The sequence below is a fragment of the Homarus americanus genome, unplaced genomic scaffold (genome assembly GCF_018991925.1).
Source record: "Homarus americanus isolate GMGI-L3 unplaced genomic scaffold, GMGI_Hamer_2.0 scaffold56910, whole genome shotgun sequence".
Taxonomy (NCBI): domain Eukaryota; kingdom Metazoa; phylum Arthropoda; class Malacostraca; order Decapoda; family Nephropidae; genus Homarus; species Homarus americanus.
This window is the reverse complement of record NW_024750825.1, coordinates 1206418-1230702: the sequence shown is the minus strand read 5'-3', so window position 1 is coordinate 1230702 and position 24285 is coordinate 1206418. Positions and strand designations below refer to the sequence as shown.

Below are 24285 nucleotides of genomic sequence, written 5' to 3'. Positions count from 1 at the left end.
ATAACTGCCCACTACCCACGCCCATAAAACACAAATATTCCCACACAAAGGCAGAGATTGGTCTCATGTTTATAACTCCAATCGAACATAATTGTTACATAATTGGTCATGCCAACCTCCTTCTCTGTCGTCAATTACTCCGCTGTGCTCAGTGCTTGGTGGTACGGACTCCACCCACAGTACTGTGTAAGTATTAATCATAATAATGGTACAAGTGTATGAGTGAGGCGATCCTTCCCGCAGTATTAGCTAAGTGTAGGGATTTGATATATAATAAAATATTATGTCCTATGTCTTAATAAAGATGGAACAAGTTAATTAACTGTAGTTGACAACTGATGGACAAATGACAATATTAGTCTTATTCCTCGTGAAAAAAGAACAATGAGTGAGTTTTAGCTCGATATTCTTTCAGTAATTGATGGTACACTCACTCTCTAATACCTGTAGAATTAAGTTATGCAAGAAATAACAACGTACCACGTTGCAAACATCTAATTGCGCAACTGACTTTCCAGAACCAAAACAACTCAACATATCAGGACAAACAGATGAAGGGGTCAGGGAGGGAGGGTCCCTTTTATTCTAACGTGAATGTGTAGTTGTTCCCCCCGAGACACCAGCGGGGGGTGAACTTAGGAATAAGGTGGGAATCCTTGTCCAAATGGAGGTCTTGGGGAGCTTCCCGAAACAGAGGAGTAAGTTGTAAAAAAAGAGGCCAAAATATACCATATAGAGAGAGGAACAAGACCAGTAAGGTCGACAGAGTATTTCGATCCGAACCCTTCTCTCTGTATAGAAAAGGACAGGTAGCATCCTGGAAAAAGTGGGTGTGGATAAAAGTAAATTAGAATACTGCATAGAGGGTGTGAGGGGCAATGGTTAAGGCTGAAATATGGTAACGTAACTGAAGCCTCAATAAACGGTCAATGGAAGAAAGGGATTCACAGGGAGGTTATCGATTTTTACCATCGATGAAGTTTTCCGTCAGTAGTGCTTCCAAGTACCTCTGAGAAAAACAGACAAATATCAACAAAAGTATCATATTTGCACACGAAAGAACTAATGGTGGTGCGTCTCAATAGATTGTGTGTGTTTAAACAAGAAAAATACAGGCAGTAAGTGAAGGAAGTAACACATGTTGAGTAAGGAAGAGACCGACTCACCCAAACTTCCTGAGGTACTGCCAAGCCCTGTCTACGTGTCCGCCGTTACAGCCGCTTTGGCCGCGTCTGTCACAGCTGAGGAGGTGTTGAGGTGCCAGCGTCACCGTCTCGTTACCCAGAGACTCGATGGACAACCTTTGGGAAGGAAGGGGTAGTCATGATATTCCTTTTATTCTTTAAGTGCTTATCAAATCTCAACATTCACAATCTCCCTTTAGTTTACTAAAGTCATTACAAGTACAAGGCAAAAGAGTGTATCTGGCGGAATTGCATGAGAGGAACTCAAAACGCAGGTAGAATTTTGTAATATCAACATCATCTTAATAATGTGCAGGCCTACATGCAGCCCCTCCCTTCTCCTGAATCTTACCTAACTTCTCTACTCATCAGATACAGTACATAATTACACCACCCTGAAATATTAGTCCACCTTTTCTTGGCGAGCAAGAAAACTTTAAAAATGTATCCATGTGATAATAAACAAGGTGAAGGTGAACAGTAGGTTTCCTCGCTCATCAATCTGACTGACAACCAAGATAGTCCAAGAGGCATTACATCACTTCTGGTTATTCATACGACCTAGCAACTCACCTGTCCTGAGTGACGCCCAGAGTGGAGAAGGCCCAGGAAGCACCACACCACCCCTGATCTCTTACTTCACTCACGCGGCCCCGCCAATCACGCTTGTTCCGAACATCGAACCGGCTGGGGATGCGAGACAACTCCGGCCTCAGCAAGATGGGGTACATCTTCATCGACTGTTGACAGAGAACTGGTTAGTAGTTAGTGTTTTTATGCTTGCAAATATGAAATTTCATACAAGGTAACAGGAACCTAAGGCTTAATTAACAAACCAGGAGGATTTGTTTATTTTATCTAGGAGGGAGGCATGTTTGTACTAACAAGCACTAGTTTATGTGGATACTTGCCGTTGGGATGTTCTTCTATACTAACTAGGAAGCGGTTACTTGCATTTTAATTATATTTTAAAGGAAAACTAATGTAGGTAATGATAATATAGATATTTATAAATCCTACAGTAAATAATTTATAACAGGAGGATTTTTTTTAATTAATTTTTTTTCACATAACACCCTAGACAAACTTCCTGTCATCTGACCCAAGAAATATCGAGTTTAACGAGAGTTAAAATGGTGTACATTCACTCGTTTCATGGTGTAATGCGGTTGTATGTGTTTGGGTGTAGCGGAGAGGGTCGTATAACAATGTAGTGTTCCCAGAACTAAAATTATGACCAAACTTTGTAAGTCTCAGTTATTGCCATGTAAATGTCTTACCTGCCGCGTGATTGTTCATAATTATGAGTAGGTTCTTTTAAAAGTAATGTGAACTGTGAGAAGGGGATCGAGTTTAACAGTTACCCAATGACAGCAGTTATAAAATTAGTCGCTAAGGAATTGTTAAATACAAAGTTAACGAGTCAAAGGAATGCCTAACAAAGTCCACAATTAGCTGTCAACTACATAGGAAATGATTAAGATCTAGATTTTATGACAACGAATTAAAACTTTGACTAAGCAGCCTCCACCCATCTCCCCTTGGGGAAAACAGAGGCTTAGCGAGTCTTGATTTTCACGCATCAAGTGCTTGTGTGTTTCATAATTACATTTTTTGTAGGTGTCCCTCTAACTGTGTGCAATCACCCTATATAACTATCTTCCCATAATATGTTCAGTTTGCCAAGAGTCATCAGTCTAGAATATATATATATATATATATATATATATATATATATATATATATATATATATATATATATATATATATATATATATATATATATATATATATATATATGAAAGGAAATAACTAACCAGGGCTTCAGGGTTGTGTGTGCCAGTACGAAGCAATAGGCCGTCGCGGGCCTTCCTTCCCCAGAAGGCGGAGTAGTTGCTGGCCCTCCAGGTGTACTGACGCTGGCCTCGGTTCACATTCTCAATTACCTGCTCATCGATCATGCAAGGATCGGTATCGCACAACAGCTGCCCTCCTTGACACTTACTGATGGGCAGACAGAGAGGAATTTAAACATCACCCAAGAGCAACAAGACCTGCAGGAAAGAGGTACAGCTATACGTGACCTGAGACTGGCCTACAGTTATGCCTGGTAAGTCCCATGGTTTTTCCCCAAATGCTTTGCTGGTGGAAACATAGCGGAACTTGTCCAAGAAAAACAAGAGTTCTTGAGCAGCTACTGTACATTACGCTATAGCCACTACCTTGACCAATGGAAACATTCTCCCATTACCCAGAGGCTTTCCCCCCTAACACTAGCTGGCGGAAACAACTGGCTGGTGGTGAGCTTGAATGATGAACAAGGCTAAAGATGAGAGGACTATTATACAGTTTAACCACAACGTGCTCCCCAGACTGACCATGGTCAAGGTTTTATGGCTTTGGGTGGCATGGGAACTTAAAACACAATATTTACACAATAAATGAGCCTACACTACATGCTGTTCGGAATATACAAATTTAATCTTATTCAATCTATAACCACACGTTAACAGTTGTTAACACTCCTCCTACATTTGGTGTTACTCAATCACTATGAGGCTACAGTCACTGAATGCCGCATAGATCTGCGGCTCCACTAATTCAACATAGCTAGGATAGCTACTTGTGTATTAGGATATTTAATTTTTAAGATAATAAAATGGCGGCGAAGGTGTGGCTGTTGGGGGAGGCTGGAGGCCACGTTATATATATACGTTATATATTCAGTCACTCTTATTGCCGTATCAGCTGTGTTCTGGTATGGTAATCTCTCTCTTGGTAAACCATGCTGACCACACTCACCATCAACATGACCTTTCCCGATCATTCACGCATATCGTTACGTCCTGGATGTCCACCCCTTTCACTTCTAGAGTGGCCTACACCCTATGCTTCCAACTTTCTCCTCTTCTCTCCAACGCATGCCTACCATCCACTTTCAAATTATTTAGTCCTCTTTGCAGATTATTCACCTTCATCCGTTCTCTGTCCTAGGTTTCTTTATTTCTATATTTTTTCTTTTTCTCTAAATCCTCTTAGCGGAGACTCTTCTAACCCCTTGCGTACGGGCCCCGAGTTGAATAAAATTGTCTGACGTTTGCCAAATACATTATTAAAAGCGGCGTCCCCGTAGTGAAGGGGATAAGAGTTAAGGAGATAATTCTGATTGCTTTATTATTATTTTATTTAAAATTAATTATTGTCACCATTTAGCACCGAGTTGTTACTAAGTATGAGAGTGAACTACTGAATAATTCACATTATGAAGCGAGATATAATGTCAAACATACACTTAGATTTAAAGGTAAAGAATAATTAACATTTAAGAGACCACTACCATTAGTATCACAAACACCCTACAAAATAACTATAATTTGATGTTAAATGCACTAACATGAATAATCCTCTATGACAAATCGTTACAAACTATTTTCGAAATAGTTGATGGTTCACTCTTTTCTGTCTCGTTGTGGATACTCCTCCGGTCGTCCCCATATGACACCCCCTCCCCCAGGTCAAAGTACCCCAGTCTTTCTCTGGATACCTTATTCTCCCGGTCACTGCTTCACCAGTCCACACAAGTTAAGGAATGACTGCTCCTCTGCTCAGGAACACACACACACTGCTCCTCTGTTCAGGAACACACACACACTGCTCCTCTGCTCAGGAACACACACACACACTGCTCCTCTGTTCAGGAACACACACACACTGCTCCTCTGCTCAGGAACACACACACACTGCTCCTCTGTTCAGAACACACACACACTGCCCTCTGTTCAGGAACACACACACACACACTGCTCCTCTGCTCAGGAACACACACACACACACACTGCTCCTCTGCTCAGGAACAAACACGCACACACTGCTCCTCTGCTCAAGAACACACACGCACACACTGCTCCTCTGCTCAGGAACACACACGCACACACTGCCCTCTGCTCAGGAACACACACACACACACACACACACTGCTCCTCTGCTCAGGAACAAACACGCACACACTGCTCCTCTGCTCAGGAACACACACACACACACACACACACACACACACTGCTCCTCTGCTCAGGAACACACACACACACACACACACTGCTCCTCTGCTCAGGAACACACACACACACAGGAACACACACACACACACACTGCTCCTCTGCTCAGGAACACACACACACACACACACACATGCTCCTCTGCTCCAGGAACACACACACCTCCTCCTCCTCCTCTGCTCAGGAACACACACACACACATGCTCTGCTCAGAACACACACTGCTCAGAACACACACTGCTCCTCTGCTCAGAACACATGCTACTCTGCTCAGGAACACACACACACTGTTCCTCTGGGAACAAACACGCACACACTGCTCCTCTGCTCAGGAACAAACACACACACACTGCTCCTCTGCTCAAGAACACACACGCACACACTGCTCCTCTGCTCAGGAACACACACACACACACACACACACACTGCTCCTCTGCTCAGGAACACACACACACACACACACACAGCTCCTCTGCTCAGGAACACACACACAATGCTCCTCTGCTCAGGAACACACACTGCTCCTCTGCTCAGGAACACACACACTACTCCTCCTCCTCCGCTCACACACACCTCTGCTCAGGAACACGCACAATGCTCTCTGCTCAGGAACACACACACAGCTCCTCTGCTCAGGAACACACACACAATGCTCCTCTGCTCAGGAACACACACTGCTCCTCTGCTCAGGAACACACACACTACTCCTCCTCCTCCGCTCAGGAATACACACAATGTTCCTCTGCTCAGGAACACGCACAATGCTACTCTGCTCAGGAAGAGAGACGGCTTTTCTCCTCAGGAACACAATATTGGTTGGTAGACAGACATGGAGACAAGAAGATTCTCCAGATTAAGGCTAGTGCTGTTACCACCCGCCATGTGATTACTCCACACTACGTGACGTCTGTCTTGTTTACGTCTGCATACCAGAAAGCAAACGAACACACACACCCTGCAGCCTGGTCTGTCTAGCTACCTCAACAGTCCTGCTTTGACTGAAATGACCGTTTCAACTCAGTGAATCCGAGCTCACGTTTGACACTACCTCGACCCTTACCAATAAATCATTGTTGTGAATTCGAGCTGATCAAACCACCACAACAACACTTAGATTAATTTTAATTAATATAATAATAATAATAATAATAATAATAATAATAATAAATGAAAATAATGACATACCCCATTTTATTTTTAATTCACAAGCATGTAGTAAGTAGAGTGCAGTGGCTTTTTATACACCCATAACTCTATGCCATTTTTAAAACTCATTCCATCAATCTCCCCCTCGCTGGTGGCCTGCACGATAACACCTGACAGTCAGGCGTGGAGCTGGGAGACGAGAAGTGGGGGAGGGGGGATGGCCAATGTTGAAGATAAATACAGTACCACGAACAGAATCACCAAGCTCTGTACTTCCAGTCACAAACCAACTAAACTAAACTTAAAACAATATTGTTAAGTTAGATACCTGTCACCTCCTTTCAAGAAATTTATAAGGTTTAAACCATCGTATTCTTGGTACCTTTCCAACACTGGTCATCGTACTGTGGGTGTAGCCATAGATAATAACACTGGCCGCTTAATGATTAGATAAATTTAATGGTCCGCAAAATTTAACATTATTTTTATGTCTCTAAACTGTCGGTCAAAAATTAGGGTCTCTATATATCTGCGAACTCTTTGCTGTTGTTAAATGAGAATTAAACTATTTTTCCTAGATTAGTTTATGGATATCAAAAAACATTCACACGCTCAGCTGCATCTTAAGTTAGAGCGTCGAGTACTGCCAGAAGTGGAAAGAGAAATAAATGTACTGTACGTACCGTGGAAATATTCACTTTCTACACAAGATTATTTTATTGAAAAATAATTAATTTTTATGATCAATATTATATACTGGAAACGGAAATAGATAAGAAAAGAGGAAATTTTGAGTGTTGTACACAAACTACCTCATGTTTAATATCAGCTCACTAATATTTCTTCTGTTTGGCTCTGGAACACAACAGCTAAAACAAATGAAATAAATATTATTTGTGTCGTATTCTGATCACTGTTACCATCTCCATAACACCAATATGCACTTGCAGCCTTATTTATCACCTTTTCACTGCACAACACGGGGGCGGATCCAGGGGGGTCCAGGAACCCCCTTTTCATCAGAAAATTCCATTAATTTTTCTTTAATGCAGTATTGTACTCAGGCGTTTTTGTTTAGTAGAAAAAGTAATTATTATTGACCACAGAATATCTAATATTAAGTGCACATGGCCTCAAGATGCCCATGTTATTGGTAGACTTCAAAAACTTTCCAGGAGGCTCATAACCCCCCCCCCCCTCCCACCTGGGTGGGCTCGCTGTGCTCTCCATGGTCCACCACCCACAATTTCTTGAGCCTCCCTTTTGATATTCCTGGATCCGCCCCCTGCAACATATCCAATAGTACTGTACGAACATTTAAACAAATGCTCCATGTAAGAGTGTGAAGTTGTGCTGGCCGATTATCTCCTGAAGAACGCACATCCGGTAACAGTGAGTGGCGTCATGCGATATTCTTAGCTCATTTTGACAGTTCATACCCCCAACACACACACAACGAAGGATCATGAGATGCCTTCTTTTACTTTCTACCGTCACACAAAATAGAAAGGAGGTCTACTTAAGTAAGACAACGCAGCTAGTTGGTTATCTATATCTGACCTCTGACACAACACTAATAATAACACTTACTTGGGCACACAACGAAGGTGTAAATTACGTCACATATCTTACCTGACATCTTACAGTCAGATGAAAGCGGTGGAAATAAATCACAGTATCATTATCACGAGAGAACGGTGATAAATGGACGGACCGGTAGAAGTATCTTTGTTAAAGAGCATTAATAAGTCTGCCGAGACAAGCAGGGAGCCGCTCCAACACGTTTAAACAACATGTCAAGGCTCAAATACTCGTATTCATCTTAACGTTCACTTAGCTTCACCGAGTAACCATCGACAACATTACTGTAAGATTTACACCTGGTGAGTCACGGCGAGTCAATACGTGAAAGACTTTTGAAACGGATACAGACGACGATTGTATTAATCTTGGTGTCAAAACTCAAATCATGAGAGACTGATGATTGGTACAGGATAATTATGACGCCACAACCCTGGCGTCAACAAGACACGGCTGCGCCCAGTGACAACTCTTGCCAAACCATCTGTCATACTCGGCTCTCCACTTTACCATATTCATAAATAGACAATAACAAATTTTCTGATGCAATATTGTAATTCTGAACGATACGAAAACATTACTGCCAGAGAACATATACGGCATTGCGGGCAATTCTGAATAACGTATTTATTAACCATCTGTATATCAATGAATTCAAAACTCTCAGCTTGGTTCTGCATCACGTTTGCCTGCTAATGATCGGAAGAATACATAGTTGTTTTGACACGGTTTCGTCCATTTATGCCTAATACTGTCACACCACGCAGGCAGTGCAGAATGGCTGGTATTCGGGAAATGTTGACTGCGGTTATGTGTGGTGTCCTGAGTGTGGCAGTTAGTAGAGTTAGATATTGTTTCGCTGGTATAGGCAGAGAAAGGACCTGCCTTACACCGAGTTACAAACAAGACTCACCAGCCAATGTGTTTAGGTTTTACTTCGATTCTCTTGGGCAAAATTATAAATAACTTTACATAAACAAATTTTAATTGTTTAAAAAAGTAATTGTTCGGCAGATACAATATATTCAGTACGTCATTGTACTTATCCAACAAAAGTTAAAGTTTACACACAAAACTCACTAACTTACAAATTTCAATAGGATATGTACTGTACAATATATAATACATATTAACTTATAATGATAGGACAATACAGTATATTAAAATTTTACCTAAACGGGAGAAAAGTATTTGGGTTGAAAAAAACAAGCAAACGTTTATTTGTGTTTTCAGTAAATATTGCATCTGATTTCCCTGTATGAATTAAGTGTAATAATGAAAATATACTCGCCCTTTTGAGGTATCCAACGCATACAATGTGTGTAATTTTAGCCAAAAGTTAGGGTTAAATTGAACTTCCTTCACCTAATTACTGTAACGTAAGTTACACGCTGTGTAGGGAGCTTCCATTTTTATACTGTATAACAGCTACGTTGTACTTTTGTCACTCATTAGTTATTCAGTATAATTAGTTTTGAAATATCTGTCCATAGGTTCAGTTTGTACAGTAACAGATATTGTATTACTGCACGTCAATAACTAAGGTCTTTCAGCGCATATTCTATTACTGTATATACACTCGTAATCAACAATAAAAGTTTTAAAAAATACATGTCGTTCGTGTAAAGATTCGTTATTTTCGATCAACTGATGTACAGCAACTTTTTTTTTTATAAGTAAGAAATAGACTTTAAAGAGAGAATTAGTGCGCAAACGACTTCACAGTGCAGCCGCCAATACCCTCTAAATTCCGTTCAATATCTGACACTCTGATATCAAAGGGGATAATATACGTGTCAAATGAAAAATACCAGTTGAAGTTAAACAAAGATCAGGAACTATCATTTCCTTCGTTATGTTCAATAGAGTATTAGAATAAGACCCAACAATCACAATATGCTGCACAGGTTACGCAATCTCCAAACCAAGCATAACATAAATGACAAATGACTGTGTACTCAAAATATCACCCATGAGGCTTAATAAAAACAATGACACTAAGCAGACTGCAGCAAGGCGATACCCGATGTGCCAGGAGCAGATAGAGGAAGGGGAGAGTGCCAAACTTAGCACCACCACCACCACAGCACATACACCTTCTGTATATGCGCTGGCTAAATCTGAGTCGATCTGAGTCAGCCATCTATTCAACTCGCTCATTCAAGGTCGCCAGATGACCGAGTTGTGAAATACCAGTTTTATTGTGTGCCGTAATGAATAAAACTCGTTCAATTCTCATGGGTTGTAATGAAGAAAGATTTTTGAATATGTTGACCGATTATTTATTTACTCTCTCAAATTCATACATTACATGCTTGCACGTTAACATAAAGGACACATTTCACTTCGTTTACATCTCTAACAATTATTCTGAGACGATGTGTCACAAGTAATCTGAATGGCGGTGTGTTGCTGCCGTCATCATTGCTGCTGTCAACCACCTCTCAATCGACCATGTTAAGAAGTGTGAAGGTGGTAGAGGTAGAGTGTGTGTGTGTGTGTGTGTGTTTAGAAGACCATAGTGAGGGACAAAGAGCATTAGGCACAGAGCCTTAGTGGAATATAGTATGAAAAGACCTGTACTCTCTCTCGATGTTAAGATCCCTATTATCCTTACACAATTTACTACCAAGAGAACTTATACATGTTAGCCCTTTACTGTATGTAATTTCGGTAGAGTGTCAGTGCAATTTAGATATTTTCCTTTTGTTTGTGATTTACACATAATGAACCAGTAAGGTAGATTCTTACATCTTCAGGAACGAGAAGTATTCATGGTAAGATTCTTTGTGACTCTGGAAGTGACTTAAAATTGCGAATAATATTGACCCCCCAAAAGGTTTGGAACGAAACTTCCCTCGTATTTCTCGTTATGTTTGACGAATCGAATTTTGTCGAGATTTTATTGACAATTTCCTTTCGGTTTAATAATGTGACTGATGTATATCTTGCTTTCATTTTGACAATCTTTTTCATCTTGGAAAAAACAATAATGATCATATTCAAGTGTGAAATTTATTATTTAGTATTGTATTTATTCATTTATCACTCCCTTTGTACACGAGCAGCCACTGCCTATAGCTATACCCAACTCCTGAATATATCCCATTGGTATACCTACCACATACTTTCACATTATAACCATGCCTGTGGAAACATACCTGGGATAAAGCCTACATTGTCATTGTAATAATATGTTGATGGTATACCAGAACCTGTGCTTAACAAAAGGGTCGTCGGAGGTGCAGCTGCCATCACTTGGCTCCTGATAGCACTCATAACTGTCGTAGTGTGTATTTAAAGCATCAATGGCTTGTATGTGTACGCTCTAATCTGTTCTGTGAATATTTACTTGTGTGTGTTCCGAGATTAAATTTAAGGCGCTGTTAGCACGAGTTTTTACTTTTCAGTATGATGTATTCAGAGAGTAAACTGTCAGCACCATTAGAGTGTGTGTTTACTCCACACAGTATACATATAATATATTCTAGGTTCCACACGAGTTAATATTTACATCAGGCTCACTGGGTGATATACAGTAGTTGTACCTGAATGTTTAGCTGTCAACCTTTAACCAAGTGTTAGGTGTTGGTCATCATACATTCAGACTCAATACACAGCGAAGCGTTGAACGCGCATGACCCTAATTTTCAAATAAAATTGACCAATTCAAAGGTCGGGTCAGAAAAACAAAACAAAAACGAGTGCTTATATCCCAACCAACATGGGAGACCATAACCACCTCAGACAAATGTTAGTCTTTAATGTGAATGGATTATAGTTTATACTGATAGGTGGAGAGCAATAATGTGAATATTACAAGCATGGCAAAGTTATATATTGAGAAGCTGCACCAATAGTCAACAAGTAACGTGTAATACTTCAATATGAAAGGAAAGGCGTGTGATGTAAACCAACGAGCCCACATGATACAACACGACAGTTCTCCAACCTATTCTATTCCACGGTTGATATAGTACAATCTGTGTCAGGCCTCGCACTATCTACCTCATCTTGGTAACACTGGGATATACAACTAATAGAGGTACTCAGATCGGATTATATATACTGTACAAGCTTTGGAAGGCAATTTTGTCCGTCAGCATGAGATAGACATTAAATGGGGAACTATGCCATTATAGATGACTATGTGTAGTGTGAGTTACGGACGCAAATAAACTATTACCACGATGCCCTGACCCTTACGACAGGGCATATACGGCGCCACCATCACATTTTACGAGGCAGGGAGATATTTCATCACTCAGCGCACATAACGTAAGGACAAGATCAGTAACAAATAGGAGCCCTGGTGGGGTTATTGATTATTTATGTCGTTGTTAATACAGTGAACAAGTCTCGACTTATAGTATTGCATTATTTCCTCTTTGCGTTAAGTTCTGCGATTAAACACAATCCAAAACTAACTTATACAGTCAGAAATATAGATTAGAGGATTTTTGCTAGGACTGTAAATTTCAATCTTAAGCCTTGGTATTTTTTATAGGTCTTTACGGATAAGTTTAACGAATAGAATGCACATCAGTTAGGAGAAAAATATATGCGTATAACTGGTCCCATGGGAGTTGGCTGTGTTTGAGTAACCGCTCATGAACTGGCCATGCACGATTAAAAGTTTGTCCAGAATGTCCTCTAATAATGATTTTATATTATAATTTATTCAAAATTTCAATCGTCATCCCCAAAATTTTTAATACGTTTTCTGTGTATCATAGATCAAGTTGACTTTTCATGGATGACTAAACAGTATGCTATATCTCTATAGTGTTTTCTGTGACAAACTTAAGCGTTAATATGACTCATATGTGACCCTCTTTCATAAACTTTTAGTCGATGGACTGTATATGTTGCAGTTATATTGGCTCTCAGAAAATTATCCTTTATATGCAATGATACAAAACGCTTACCGGACTCAAGCTATCTGCATTGTAGCTGTGTTTTCTGAACTTTGATCACAGACTTTGTTGTCGTGATGTAATGAACCGAAATTGAAATTGAACATGAAATAAAAACCACATAAATTTGAATTAAAAAAAATCAAGGATACCCTACACCCTTGATAATGTTTTACTCAATGACGTAATAACACGAGAGAAGCCTTTTACCTTAGAGTCTTGGACTATATTTAAGATCTGATAAACGTGAGATCAATGTTTTAAAGTATTTAATTGTTGATGACCTCGACTAAGCACCTATAAAGACCTTAGTTGTTGTGGCACAGTAATGCATTGTAACGTCAACATTACGATCTGTCTAAAGGTTAAACGGAAGAACACTTTTCAGTTTACATCCCACATTCATTTCACTTTATACACTACAGTAAATAGAAAACCAAGAGAAACTAAATGAATAACGAATACAAAGAGCTGCCGGGAACCTGTTCAAAAATTTGCCCCATATACCTCTCGTCAACAGCTCCTCAAATTACAGCTCGTAGCTCAGTATAGTCTGGAGGTGCGTCCTGGTCTCAAATGAACTTTACAGATAAGATTATAGTGTTAGTGTTAACGCAGATCACGTCTATAAACAGCGTGAAGGCCGGAGTATGACTGCCCAAGTTTTATTAGCGGAGATAGTTTATAGAGAGAGGATCACGTCTTTGCCTCATATCTCCAGTTTTCTCTTTTTTCTTTTTAATATTTGTGTGTAAAATTATACTGTAGAGTGTAGACCCTAACTGAAAAGCTCCTCGGTGTCAGCTAACATGAAAAATGAATGCTCGTAGTCACACCTGTGCCTTTAAATCACAAAGTCCCGAACATTCTCCTCACTGAATACTGCCAAACTATCTCCCCAAATGGGCAACAGTTGGGCGGGACGAACAACACACTCTGCCAGTCTTAACATACCTCTTCGAGTTGAATGAATCATTATTTTTTTGTTAGGTGTTTGTATCGTATTAACCCTTTCGACCCGGAGAATTAGAGTGCTACTTGACGAGCTTAAAGTGAGCAGGGTTGGGGGGTAGACCAGTAGAGGGTAGGTACATGTCAAAGGTCAAATATCGGAAGAGGCGTATCCTGTAACACACTCATAGTAAGAGATCAGTCTGCGATATTAAAAACTGATGCATTCCCTTCACTCCCTGGATCGAAAGACTTAAAAATACCAGAACAATATATATATATATATATATATATATATATATATATATATATATATATATATATATATATATATATATATATATACGATCACCTATCTGTACTTTGTGTATCAACTATATGAATCCGAGTAAATAAAAATCCATTATATATATGGTAACTCCAATTTAACTGGTCCTCTAGACATCATCCATTCAGCGCCTGGGTTCAGCTTTCACCTCAAGAGTATAATAAAATCGAGACTGTCGATCAATGGTCATATTCTAAATATACTGTATACCGTGGAAGTTGACTAATGAATCCTGTTATCAAGACATCATGCATTAGGGATTCATTTTTACATGTATAATCGAGACGGCATATTTAATTGGTTCACTTTATTGTGGCGATTCCTTTATGAAGATGCATTATAAGTGTGAGAGATAGTTGTGAAAGTAAAGGGATAAAGAGAGGAAGGGAGTGAGTGAGAAAGAAACATAGAATGAGGAGGAGGAGGAGGAAGAGAGAGAGAGAGAGAGAGAGAGAGAGAGAGAGAGAGAGAGAGAGAGAGAGAATAACACATCAACCAGACATTCCTGAAGGCTGTACCGAGTCAAGGATCAGAAGATCATGCTTGGTCACCTATTAAAGTGATAACCTTGACTTCTCTGCCCTCTCTACTAACCACCTCCCTGCCCTCTCAACTGACCTGTTCTCCCTCTCTCCGGAGCTGTCCTCAACATAAACTAGCCCCCGTGCGGGACAAATTAAAAATTCAACTGACCTTTTTCATATGGTAATTTAATTAGTGATATGCAAATGTACGATAGTATAAATCGTAATGCATTATCGTTAACACTATCTGGAAATAATATTAATAAACAGAAGTGACAATCTCAGCGTGCAACCTCAGATTCCCTTAACATTTATTTAACTAAACCAAATATAGCTAAACTAATCAGCTAGGCATAACTTGATCAAATGTCAGACTAAATATGTGAGTCACCAAATGAACTAAAACCAGCACCATGGAGGAGTTGGGGAGGTGCTAGTCGTATGAGGTGTTGCGTGCGTGCGTGTTTTTCAGGGCAACAACAACACAAATTAAAAGGTAAACAAATACTCACCATTCGTTGCAGTTGAACTTGTAACTCTGACCTACAGGAATGACGACGCCGTCCTTGAAGCACGCTGTAGAACAATAAGTTTTGGTGTATTGTTCAGTATTACATAAACTATTACAAGTTAAAGTACAGTAAAAATTCTTCGTGATTTTAGTCATTGTTGTGATGATACTTCTTCTTCCACTCCTATGCCCCCCTTACCCCTGTGTTCGTGACTTGCCCCGCTGGTAAGGCTCAGTTGAGAGAAGTTGAGTGGATTTATTCCCTCGTGTTCCTGGGTGTTTGTGTACAAGCAGTAGGGGTGGGGGTGGGAACATGTGCGTCCTCTTCTCCCCCACCTTGGCAGCATATTTGTCTATTAAAGAGTTGTTTCACTATCGCCAAGCACACCCGATTCTGTACCTATTTAATGCTGTATGAACAAAGAAAGAACAATGTCCTCTTACTGGGTAACAGAACCGTACATTCTGTGCAAGGTGGATCTCAGAAATATTACAGCAACCAACAGTAATAATGCGGAGCTCATGCTTGCCTACTTTGACTTATACAATTTATAGGCACGAGTATAGGTCCCTAGTAATGCCAAGTGCCAGCCAGGTCTGTCTCTAGGAGAATCTATCTTGTCTGACTTCCTGACTGTGAACTTTGACCTCACAAACTCAACGTATCAGGGTATGTTATTTTCAATACCACATCAAATGTTAACTTAGGGCAGCTGTTAGTGAACTATACTGGCAACAGTTGGGCGCACACACACACACACACACGGTCACCACAGAGAATGGCGACGGCCATCACCCGTAAAGTCGTCCATGAGTAAATATTTACAAAAGGTTCAAACACCGCCTCACTTATTTAACCTTGAATAATACCTACGTGTGAGTATTCAAAATGTTTTACAATATAATCCCTTGAAGTGAACCTGATAAAACACTAAGCGCTGTCACCTTTGTGCCCTGACTGAGGTGGGTCCGATACATGCGGTCTCTTACCGTTAGTTAAGGATAATTATCTAAAGCGAGAACTTCTGAGATTTCCATTTCATAAATATTAAAGAATCTCACTTTATTTTCATGGTCGAAATAAATTCGTAAAGTACTAAATCTGAGAAGCAATTAGAATAATATTTTGGCTTCAACAATTAATATGAACGTGCTAGAATAAATTTAGACTGTGGTGACCAGGGCTACTGTACCCAGTGTATAGTTCCACGCACCGACGTAAGTGATTCAGCTCTACATAACGAGATCCAGCACTCCGTAGTAGATCTTTACTTGATCCTCATTACCCAGTCACTCTTGCCAAGTATACACCGGCTCACCCTGGCTGCTGGCAAGTGTCGTCACTGGCAAACGAATGACTCATCAAGGCCGCTAAGGGTCTACAAATGCCAGATCTGTGACTAAATAGTATTTATAGGATACCACAGGGATTAATTTCGGGTGTGGTGAAAGTTATGAACGTGGTTTTGTGTTTGCTTAGACGATAAAACCATCAGCGAGGGAAAATAGTCTTCCTCGTCCCATCAATAACGGCTCTTGTTGATTTTGTTCTTATTGTGGTTAAGTTATAGCATTGAAGCTCTTAAGAAAATATTTATATTATCAAGAGATTAAAATACTACAAAAATCAAAGGAAAAAAGAACACAACCATTTATTCTGAATTGGTTATCGAAATAAAAAAACATTATGTAATTTTTAAAACCATAAGAGTTTCTGGGCGAATGCTTATTACCTAAGAAACGACAATGAAATGTATGCCAAAATATTCCTCCAAGATATTAGAATCCATTAAAAGATGTGATTTACCACTACAGTACTCACATTACTCAGAGTTAGGGAGTAGACCACCGCCTCCCCTCGCCCCTCACACTCTGGCATATGACACCTGGTTAAATAATACTCGGTGACCCATTCACGCTAAACCTAGGCTTAGCTCAACGTTGGCCTACTTGTATTGGCCAAAGCGCGCGGGGAATGAGGAAATAGGAACTGGCTCTATTAGTATATTCAGGTATATGATTTAGTGTCGTTTTCAATTAATAAGTCCATTGCAGGTCCAGTATAACCTTTTCTTTTATAAAGTCACATTATATACCGTCAGGAAGTTTGACCCTACAGTACTTAGAGCCAGTAAATCCGAGACGATGATCACAACTCTACCACCCGCCGTCAGATTATACCCAACTGGTAAAAGACATTGCTGACACTGACATAATATACGATCTATTAAGTCGTAGTTCACAGGCATTTGGATTTGGTGGAAATTTTTTATTAGATATAATCAGAAATTGCCAATCTGTTTCTTGCTTTATACAGAATTATATATTTATATGATTAGAATTAGGGTAAGACAATATCTTATACAATATGTGTGTGTGTGTGTGTGTGTGTTACTAAATATATTATTATTAACCTCCATTAAATAAAATGAAAAATTACAGAAGAATATGTGCACTTTGATTAGATTTGAATATGGTTTGATAGCTAATCTCGAAATGCGATTCACTAGCGCCGGGGAACACGTATGGACATTAATTCTTAAAGGTCAAGACTGAGATTGGTATACAAAATGAAGATTTATACTAATACTGTAAACTAATTTCACAAATAAATAAATAAACGTAACCTAAGTATATATATGTTCGTGGTAATTGTTTAAAAGTTTATTCATATGAGGAAAAAATGATTCAGTCTCTTAATACATTCTGAGCATCAAAGTTGTTTACTTTTACCTGTTGATGTCTGGTACTTGGGTAACTGGGTGGTGAGGATGGACTGGGTAATTAAATGAGAATGTACTAGTAGAGAGGATATCCTTACATAAGGTGAGAACAGGAAAGTGGCAACGGAGTTCTATTATTGTACACACACACACACAGCGTTAACTAACCATCAAGTAAAGGATCCAGGGGCCTGAAGCCCAGGCACAACTCCCAGTAGTCAGGGCAACAGTCAGGGTTGCTCGTTCTGTTGCAGAATTGGTCACAGTAACATCGCGTGCCCCGAATAGGCATGGAACAATCGTCGTATCGTCCGTCACAACACGAGGTCGGACGCCTGCAAAGAGAGGAAGAGAAAGGAGAGTTACTGGTACGCATGGAAGAGAGCTCAATGTCCGTAAGATATTAAATTGGTACACTTGAAGATAAGTTGACATGCTTGGATGATATGATGGCAGAGTTGGAAAATTTGTTGGTATGCTTGCAGGATGGGTTTGTATGCTTGCAAGATGGATTGGTATGCTTGCAAGATGGATTGGTACGCTTGCAAGATGGATTGGTATACTTGCAGGATGGAATGGTATGCTTGCAAGATAGATTGGTATGCTTGCAAGATAGATTGGTACGCTTGCATGATGGATTGGTACGCTTGCAAGATGGATTGGTACGCTTACAAGATGGGTTAGAGTGCTTGCAGGATGGAATGGTATGCTTGCAGGATGGGTTGGAATGCTTGCAAGATGGAATGGTATGTTTGCAGGATGGGTTGGTATGCTTGCAAGATGGAATGGTATACTTGCAGGATGGGTTGGAATGCTTGCAGGATGGGTTGGAATGCTTGCAAGATGGAATGGCATGCTTGCAGGATAGGTTGGAATGCCTGCAAGATGGAATGGTATGCTTGCAGGATGGGTCTATGATTGCAAGATGGGTTGGTACGCTTGCAAGATGGATTGGTACGCTTGCAAGATGGATTGGTATGCTTACAAGATGGGGTGGTATGCTTGCAAGATGGATTGGTATGCTTGCAAGATGGAATGGTGTGCTTGCAGGATGGGTTGGTATGATTGCAAGATGGATTGGTATGCTTGCAAGATGGGCTGGTATGCTTGCAAGATGGATTGGTATGCTTGCAAGATGGATTAGACTGCTTGCAGGATGGGTTGAAATACTTAGAAAAGTTAAGTTGATAAACAGTGAGGGAAGGTACATGCGTGATATAGGACGAGGAGGTCACATGCTAACAAAAGAGGTCATTATTGGTAAGAGCTGATCCTTGAAGCTTAGAGAGCTTTGTTGTGCTTCAGTGACATTCTCTTGCTGCTGCTGCCGGGGACTTAATGTGAAGGGTAACCACAGAGTAGAAATACCACTAGGTGAAATATTGGTCGTGCCTTATCACCGACTCGTACTGACATGGAGGCTAGCATGCTTTATCCTCGACTACCACACACACACTACATGCAGGTTACCACCACATACTATATCCAAGGCTGCCACGTGCTACAATCAAGGATACCATACATTACAACCAGGGCTAACACGCACACTATACTAAAGGCTAGCACATGCTATAGTCAGGACTATCACACACATACATTATATGCAGGGATACCACAAATACAACCAAGACTATCACACACACACACAATATATACAATTACGACTAACACACACACACACACACACACACACACACACACACACACTACAATACCCTCACCTGACTCGACAGTAATCGCCCTTCAAGTCAGCGAACGAATCAAATTGAGCGGTGGCCAGAGGCATGGATATCACGCCTACCATCACTACCACTACCGCCGCCCACAATACAACTGGGGGGGCTGGGCTAAGCCAACTCTCGCTCCCAATTTTCTTTGCGATGGAAGACTCCGCCATTCTTGTGAACTTCTCCCAGCACGTTTTAAGTACCTGTTGGGTGAGAAATAAGATCGAAACGTTATTCCAGAAGTTGTACGTAGATTCAATATGGTGCAGCATCAGTCATGGGGAAGTAGTGCATCAGGAAACAGAAAGTGATACGTCATAAAGCAGGAGACAGTACATCAGTATCAGTTAGAAATATATCCGTAGTAGAAAAAATACTCTTGGGCACATAGTAAGCTCCACATAGTGCATTATAGAGAAACCTTCTGCTGAACTGCCATTAATAAAGTTGTAAGAAACTAAACTAACTTAATGATTCTAGGTTGGATTGAGTCAGGTTAGGTAAGTTTAGGTTATGTTACGTTACATTGCGTTTGGTTAAGTTACGTTTGACGGATTGTTTACGAAAGATTAGGTATTATGTTAGCTTACGTTACGTTAATTTATGTTAATTTTGATTAACTTAGACTGTGTAAGGTTATTTTAGATTTGTTTTGCTTAGGTCTGGCTGAAATGGTTTGCCAGTTTGTTGGCTTAAGAAATACAAACCAACGTAACGTAACCTAACCATGGGGTAGTTAAGTCAGGTTAGGTTATACTGTAGGTATAATTTCCTCCTTACGCTGGGTTGATACGGATGTCAAAAATCGGACCAATCACAGAGGGGCTAACGCTCTATCTGTTCTCTTAAGTTGAAAAATTTAACGTCAAACACTGACGGAGAAGAAACAATATGGAGCAGCTTTATACCAGTTAATTCATATTTGTTGAATATAGCAATACGTAATTAACAATATGGTGAAATAAACCTTGTGTAATAGTAAGCAGTGGTCAATATAGTTAAATATAACTCGCTTAATATAAGAGTAAAGAGGCTCCAATATATTAAAGGTATCTCTTGTATAATATAACAGTGAGCAGTCTACGATATACAGGGGGTAATGTAATATATCACGTGTAATATAACTAAGTAATCGACACTATGGAGAAATATATTGTGTAATCTGTTTGGAAGTTGAGTTTCATGTTATAGTCAATTGCGAATGTCAGAATACCTAGTTTATATATCAACATAGCCTTTGCTTTACACGCCACAGACAGTCTTCCGGTGGCGACACAGAGCTATCTTTTGGGTTAAATGTCACGTCTTATACCAGTACATTACGTTGACCCCATCATTATCTTTATGAATCCGGACTGTTAAAGGTTCGTAACTTATGAATCTGGATTCTTGAAGATTTGTTAATATTTGTTCCAGTATTGTTGAATCAAACCTAATCTAACGAGTTCATGAGTATGGATTAACCGTTTGTCAGCCCGTCCGTCTGTCCGTCATGAGCATAAGCTATACCAATTAAATATCATTTTAAAAACAAACGGCCAAGCGGGATCACCCCCCCAGACTCCTCATGATCTGCCTTGTTTGTGGTCTCAGCCATATTTATGTATCGTTAGACTAAACAGTTTAAGGCATCTCTGTGGTGTTCCCTCTACCAAGGTCACCCTCTTAAGGTCATGGTGTTCCCTCTACCAAGTCACCCTCTTAAGGTCATATATTTTTCTCATCAATTTAGCAACTGTCAGAACTCGCCCATACCTACTTATCTATTTCGTAACACTAAAACGTTTCTGTTGATAATTATCAAGTTATTTTCAGTTGTTGTTGTCTCTGATTTGTTCAGGACTTGTGTATTTTTTTAACCCAACATAAGCGCTTAAGGACCTTAGTTGTAAAGTACAGCAATGCATTATAACATCGATATTTGTAATACAGTATATACAAGTACAAGGTAAAGTTCACTCGTGATGATTAATTATCAATCAATGAATTAATGAACAAAATGTCAAGTCTACAAGTAACAATAGCTTATGGCTATAGATATATACAAGCAATAATGCGTACATTAAACAAAACACTATTATCAAGTGTGAATAAGATTCCTTCGATACCCGGCAATATCTGGCATCAACTTGTAGGTTTATAAGTGGCGAATGCTGTTTTTTCCTTTATAAATTTTAGTAAATAGATGTTAAGATCTCTGCCTCCTTCACCTATATGATCCTCAAGAAAAACTCAAGGTGTCGAGAGAGCCTTGTCCTTGACTTAACACACACACAATGGGAAGTGGAGATAGCCAGTGATGTTAGTATGTCATAAGTGATTAAGTAGCTAGCTAGTAACTCCCCTCTTCAATTCCTCTCTCCCCCCTCCCCTCACATTCCCTCTCTCGTTTAGGTTCCTCTTCCTCCATTTCCCCCTTCCTGCCCTCCTTCCCATCTTTCACTATGTACCTCTCTCACATCTCCTCCCCCATTTCACTGGACGAATCAGAAACTATATTCAGTATCTGGCTAGACCCATTAGCGTCAAATTACTGCCCACTGTTGGACCAATAAGATGCTAGCTACTAAGGCAGTTTCGTAGCAGATTTTGTACCAATCAACATATATTTATTACCTATAGTTGGACCAATCTGCCTCCCACCGAACCAACCAACGTCTATTTACTACCCCCCATTGGACCAACCAGCGTCTATTTACTACCCCCCATTGGACCAACCAGCGTCTATTTACTACCCCCCATTGGACCAACCAGCGTCTATTTACTACCCCCCATTGGACCAACCAACGTCTATTTACTACCCCCCATTGGACCAACCAACGTCTATTTACTACCCCCCATTGGACCAACCAGCGTCTATTTACTACCTCCTATTGGACAAATCATGTGGTGGTTATTAGCGCAGGTCAGTAGCAGTGGGCCACATGGTTCCTATCTAAGAGCGACGCCCACTTAACCCAGATCAAGCCTCGCCGACTAGCGTACACAGGAAACGACACCACCACCTACTGATATATAAACACTGGTATGGGCATTCTTATTAATATCAGAATATTGATTTAAATACCCCAACCCGACAAAGGTGTTTCTGTCCATTGTACACCTACACTGTCAATGCACATTATTTACCTGTCTATGTATAAGCTGAAATAGTGTGGCCTTGTATGCGGCCACACTATCCTGATATAAAGACTCCTGTCACAGCTATAAACATCAAGGTAAAAATCGAAAAACAACATTGCTATGAAAATTAAATAATAGCTAGTCATTGTGCGGCTTTATAAACATTCCCACCCACCAACTTAGGTTCCATAACATTTCTGTAAACATTTATGGGAAGGTTAATGTGACTTAGGGCTTGTAAGCAGAATTAGCATGACAAAGGTCTTTATTATTATTATTATTATTACTATTATTAAATTATTATTATTATTATTTTCAACAGGTAGGGAGGTATATAACCGAGTGTAAAAGGTGCCAGGTCTGAGTTTATCGATAATTCATTAAGGTACTTATTTGTGTCAGTCGTGTACAGTTACCGCATAAAAAGTCCCTCATAAATCACTAAAACCATGGGAGGTATTTTAAGAATTGGCGTTACGCACTGGGTCCTTTTTTATTACAAGTACTCGGTCGGCTACTACCTTGTACATCAGTCTCGCTTCTCCACCACACGCGCCAACACCACCATCAATCTTAATCCTGTGACACCCCATCAGGAACCATGACGTCACTGTTAAGTCATCGTTTCGGTTCTTCTTAATTCTAATGACGTTTTCGCTGCGTCACCGGTATTTTGGCCAGGATTTCATTTACCCTATAGTCTCTTCTTGCCATTTTTTAGTTCCTGTTCATTATGCAGAAATATGATACATAAATACTAAACTGTTTTCAAGATTTGTTCGTAAGTAAAAGTGATTAACCACGTTTACCATTCGTGAAGTTCGGCACTGAACGGTTATCACGTTAAAAAAAATTTTAACGCTGCCGTGGAAGATCAGTGCATCCAACTTTTTACAGAAGAACAGATATACGCAAATTCAGGCCTGGATTTGGGTGGGGATAGTTTATTAACCTCTTGTGTAGGGGGTCTCTCTGTGCTGAATAAAATCATCTGGCGTTAGACAAACACAACATCAAAAGTGAAGGAGGTTAAGGGATTCACACGTGTATTTGTATTCCATTAAGTCTATACTAAAGAACGTATGTATCTTACCGTCTCGTCTGTGACAGTTTCAAGACCAATTTAGCAATCAAGTTTAAGTGGTAAATTAAATATTCACTATGAGTTTGAGTTGGCGATAATTTTACGTTTCGGGATCTTTACTGCACAGGAGAAGTGATTAGAAGGCTTATGAGACAAAATCATTGCATCCTATCACTTTTGAACTTTTAATATGACCTGGATTAAGGTGCATGTTGTATCTCCCCAGCACAAGACCTTCTTTCCATCTCTATTCATTCATTCATGTTTTCTGTCATTTAGTGTTTTCTTTATTCATCACTACCCGGTATAGGTTGACTTCAATGTTCTCCCAAATTTTCTGCGTTACTTCTCTCGTCTCCTCCTCCCTTTAATCCAATTCTCCATCTAATCCCCCGCCTTCCCGCTCCCCTCACCGACCACCTGTACACAGGA

At 40.0% G+C, this 24285-nt stretch overlaps 1 protein-coding gene across 8 annotated transcripts in view; it reads right to left on the bottom strand.

Moving 5' to 3' along the window:
- LOC121854214 (uncharacterized peptidase C1-like protein F26E4.3) overlaps window positions 1-24285 on the bottom strand; it is a 108254-nt gene that overhangs the window by 14187 nt on the left and 69782 nt on the right. For all 8 annotated transcript variants that reach the window (XM_042348712.1, XM_042348714.1, XM_042348717.1 and 5 more), the window contains 6 exons: window positions 19641-19849; window positions 18088-18254; window positions 15198-15261; window positions 3002-3188; window positions 1758-1924; window positions 1167-1301 (listed from right to left, as the gene is read on the bottom strand). In XM_042348712.1, the coding sequence (XP_042204646.1) occupies window positions 1167-1301; window positions 1758-1924; window positions 3002-3188; window positions 15198-15261; window positions 18088-18254; window positions 19641-19816 (896 nt within the window). In that variant the 5' untranslated portion in view covers window positions 19817-19849. The remainder of the gene's footprint in view (window positions 1-1166; window positions 1302-1757; window positions 1925-3001; window positions 3189-15197; window positions 15262-18087; window positions 18255-19640; window positions 19850-24285) is intronic.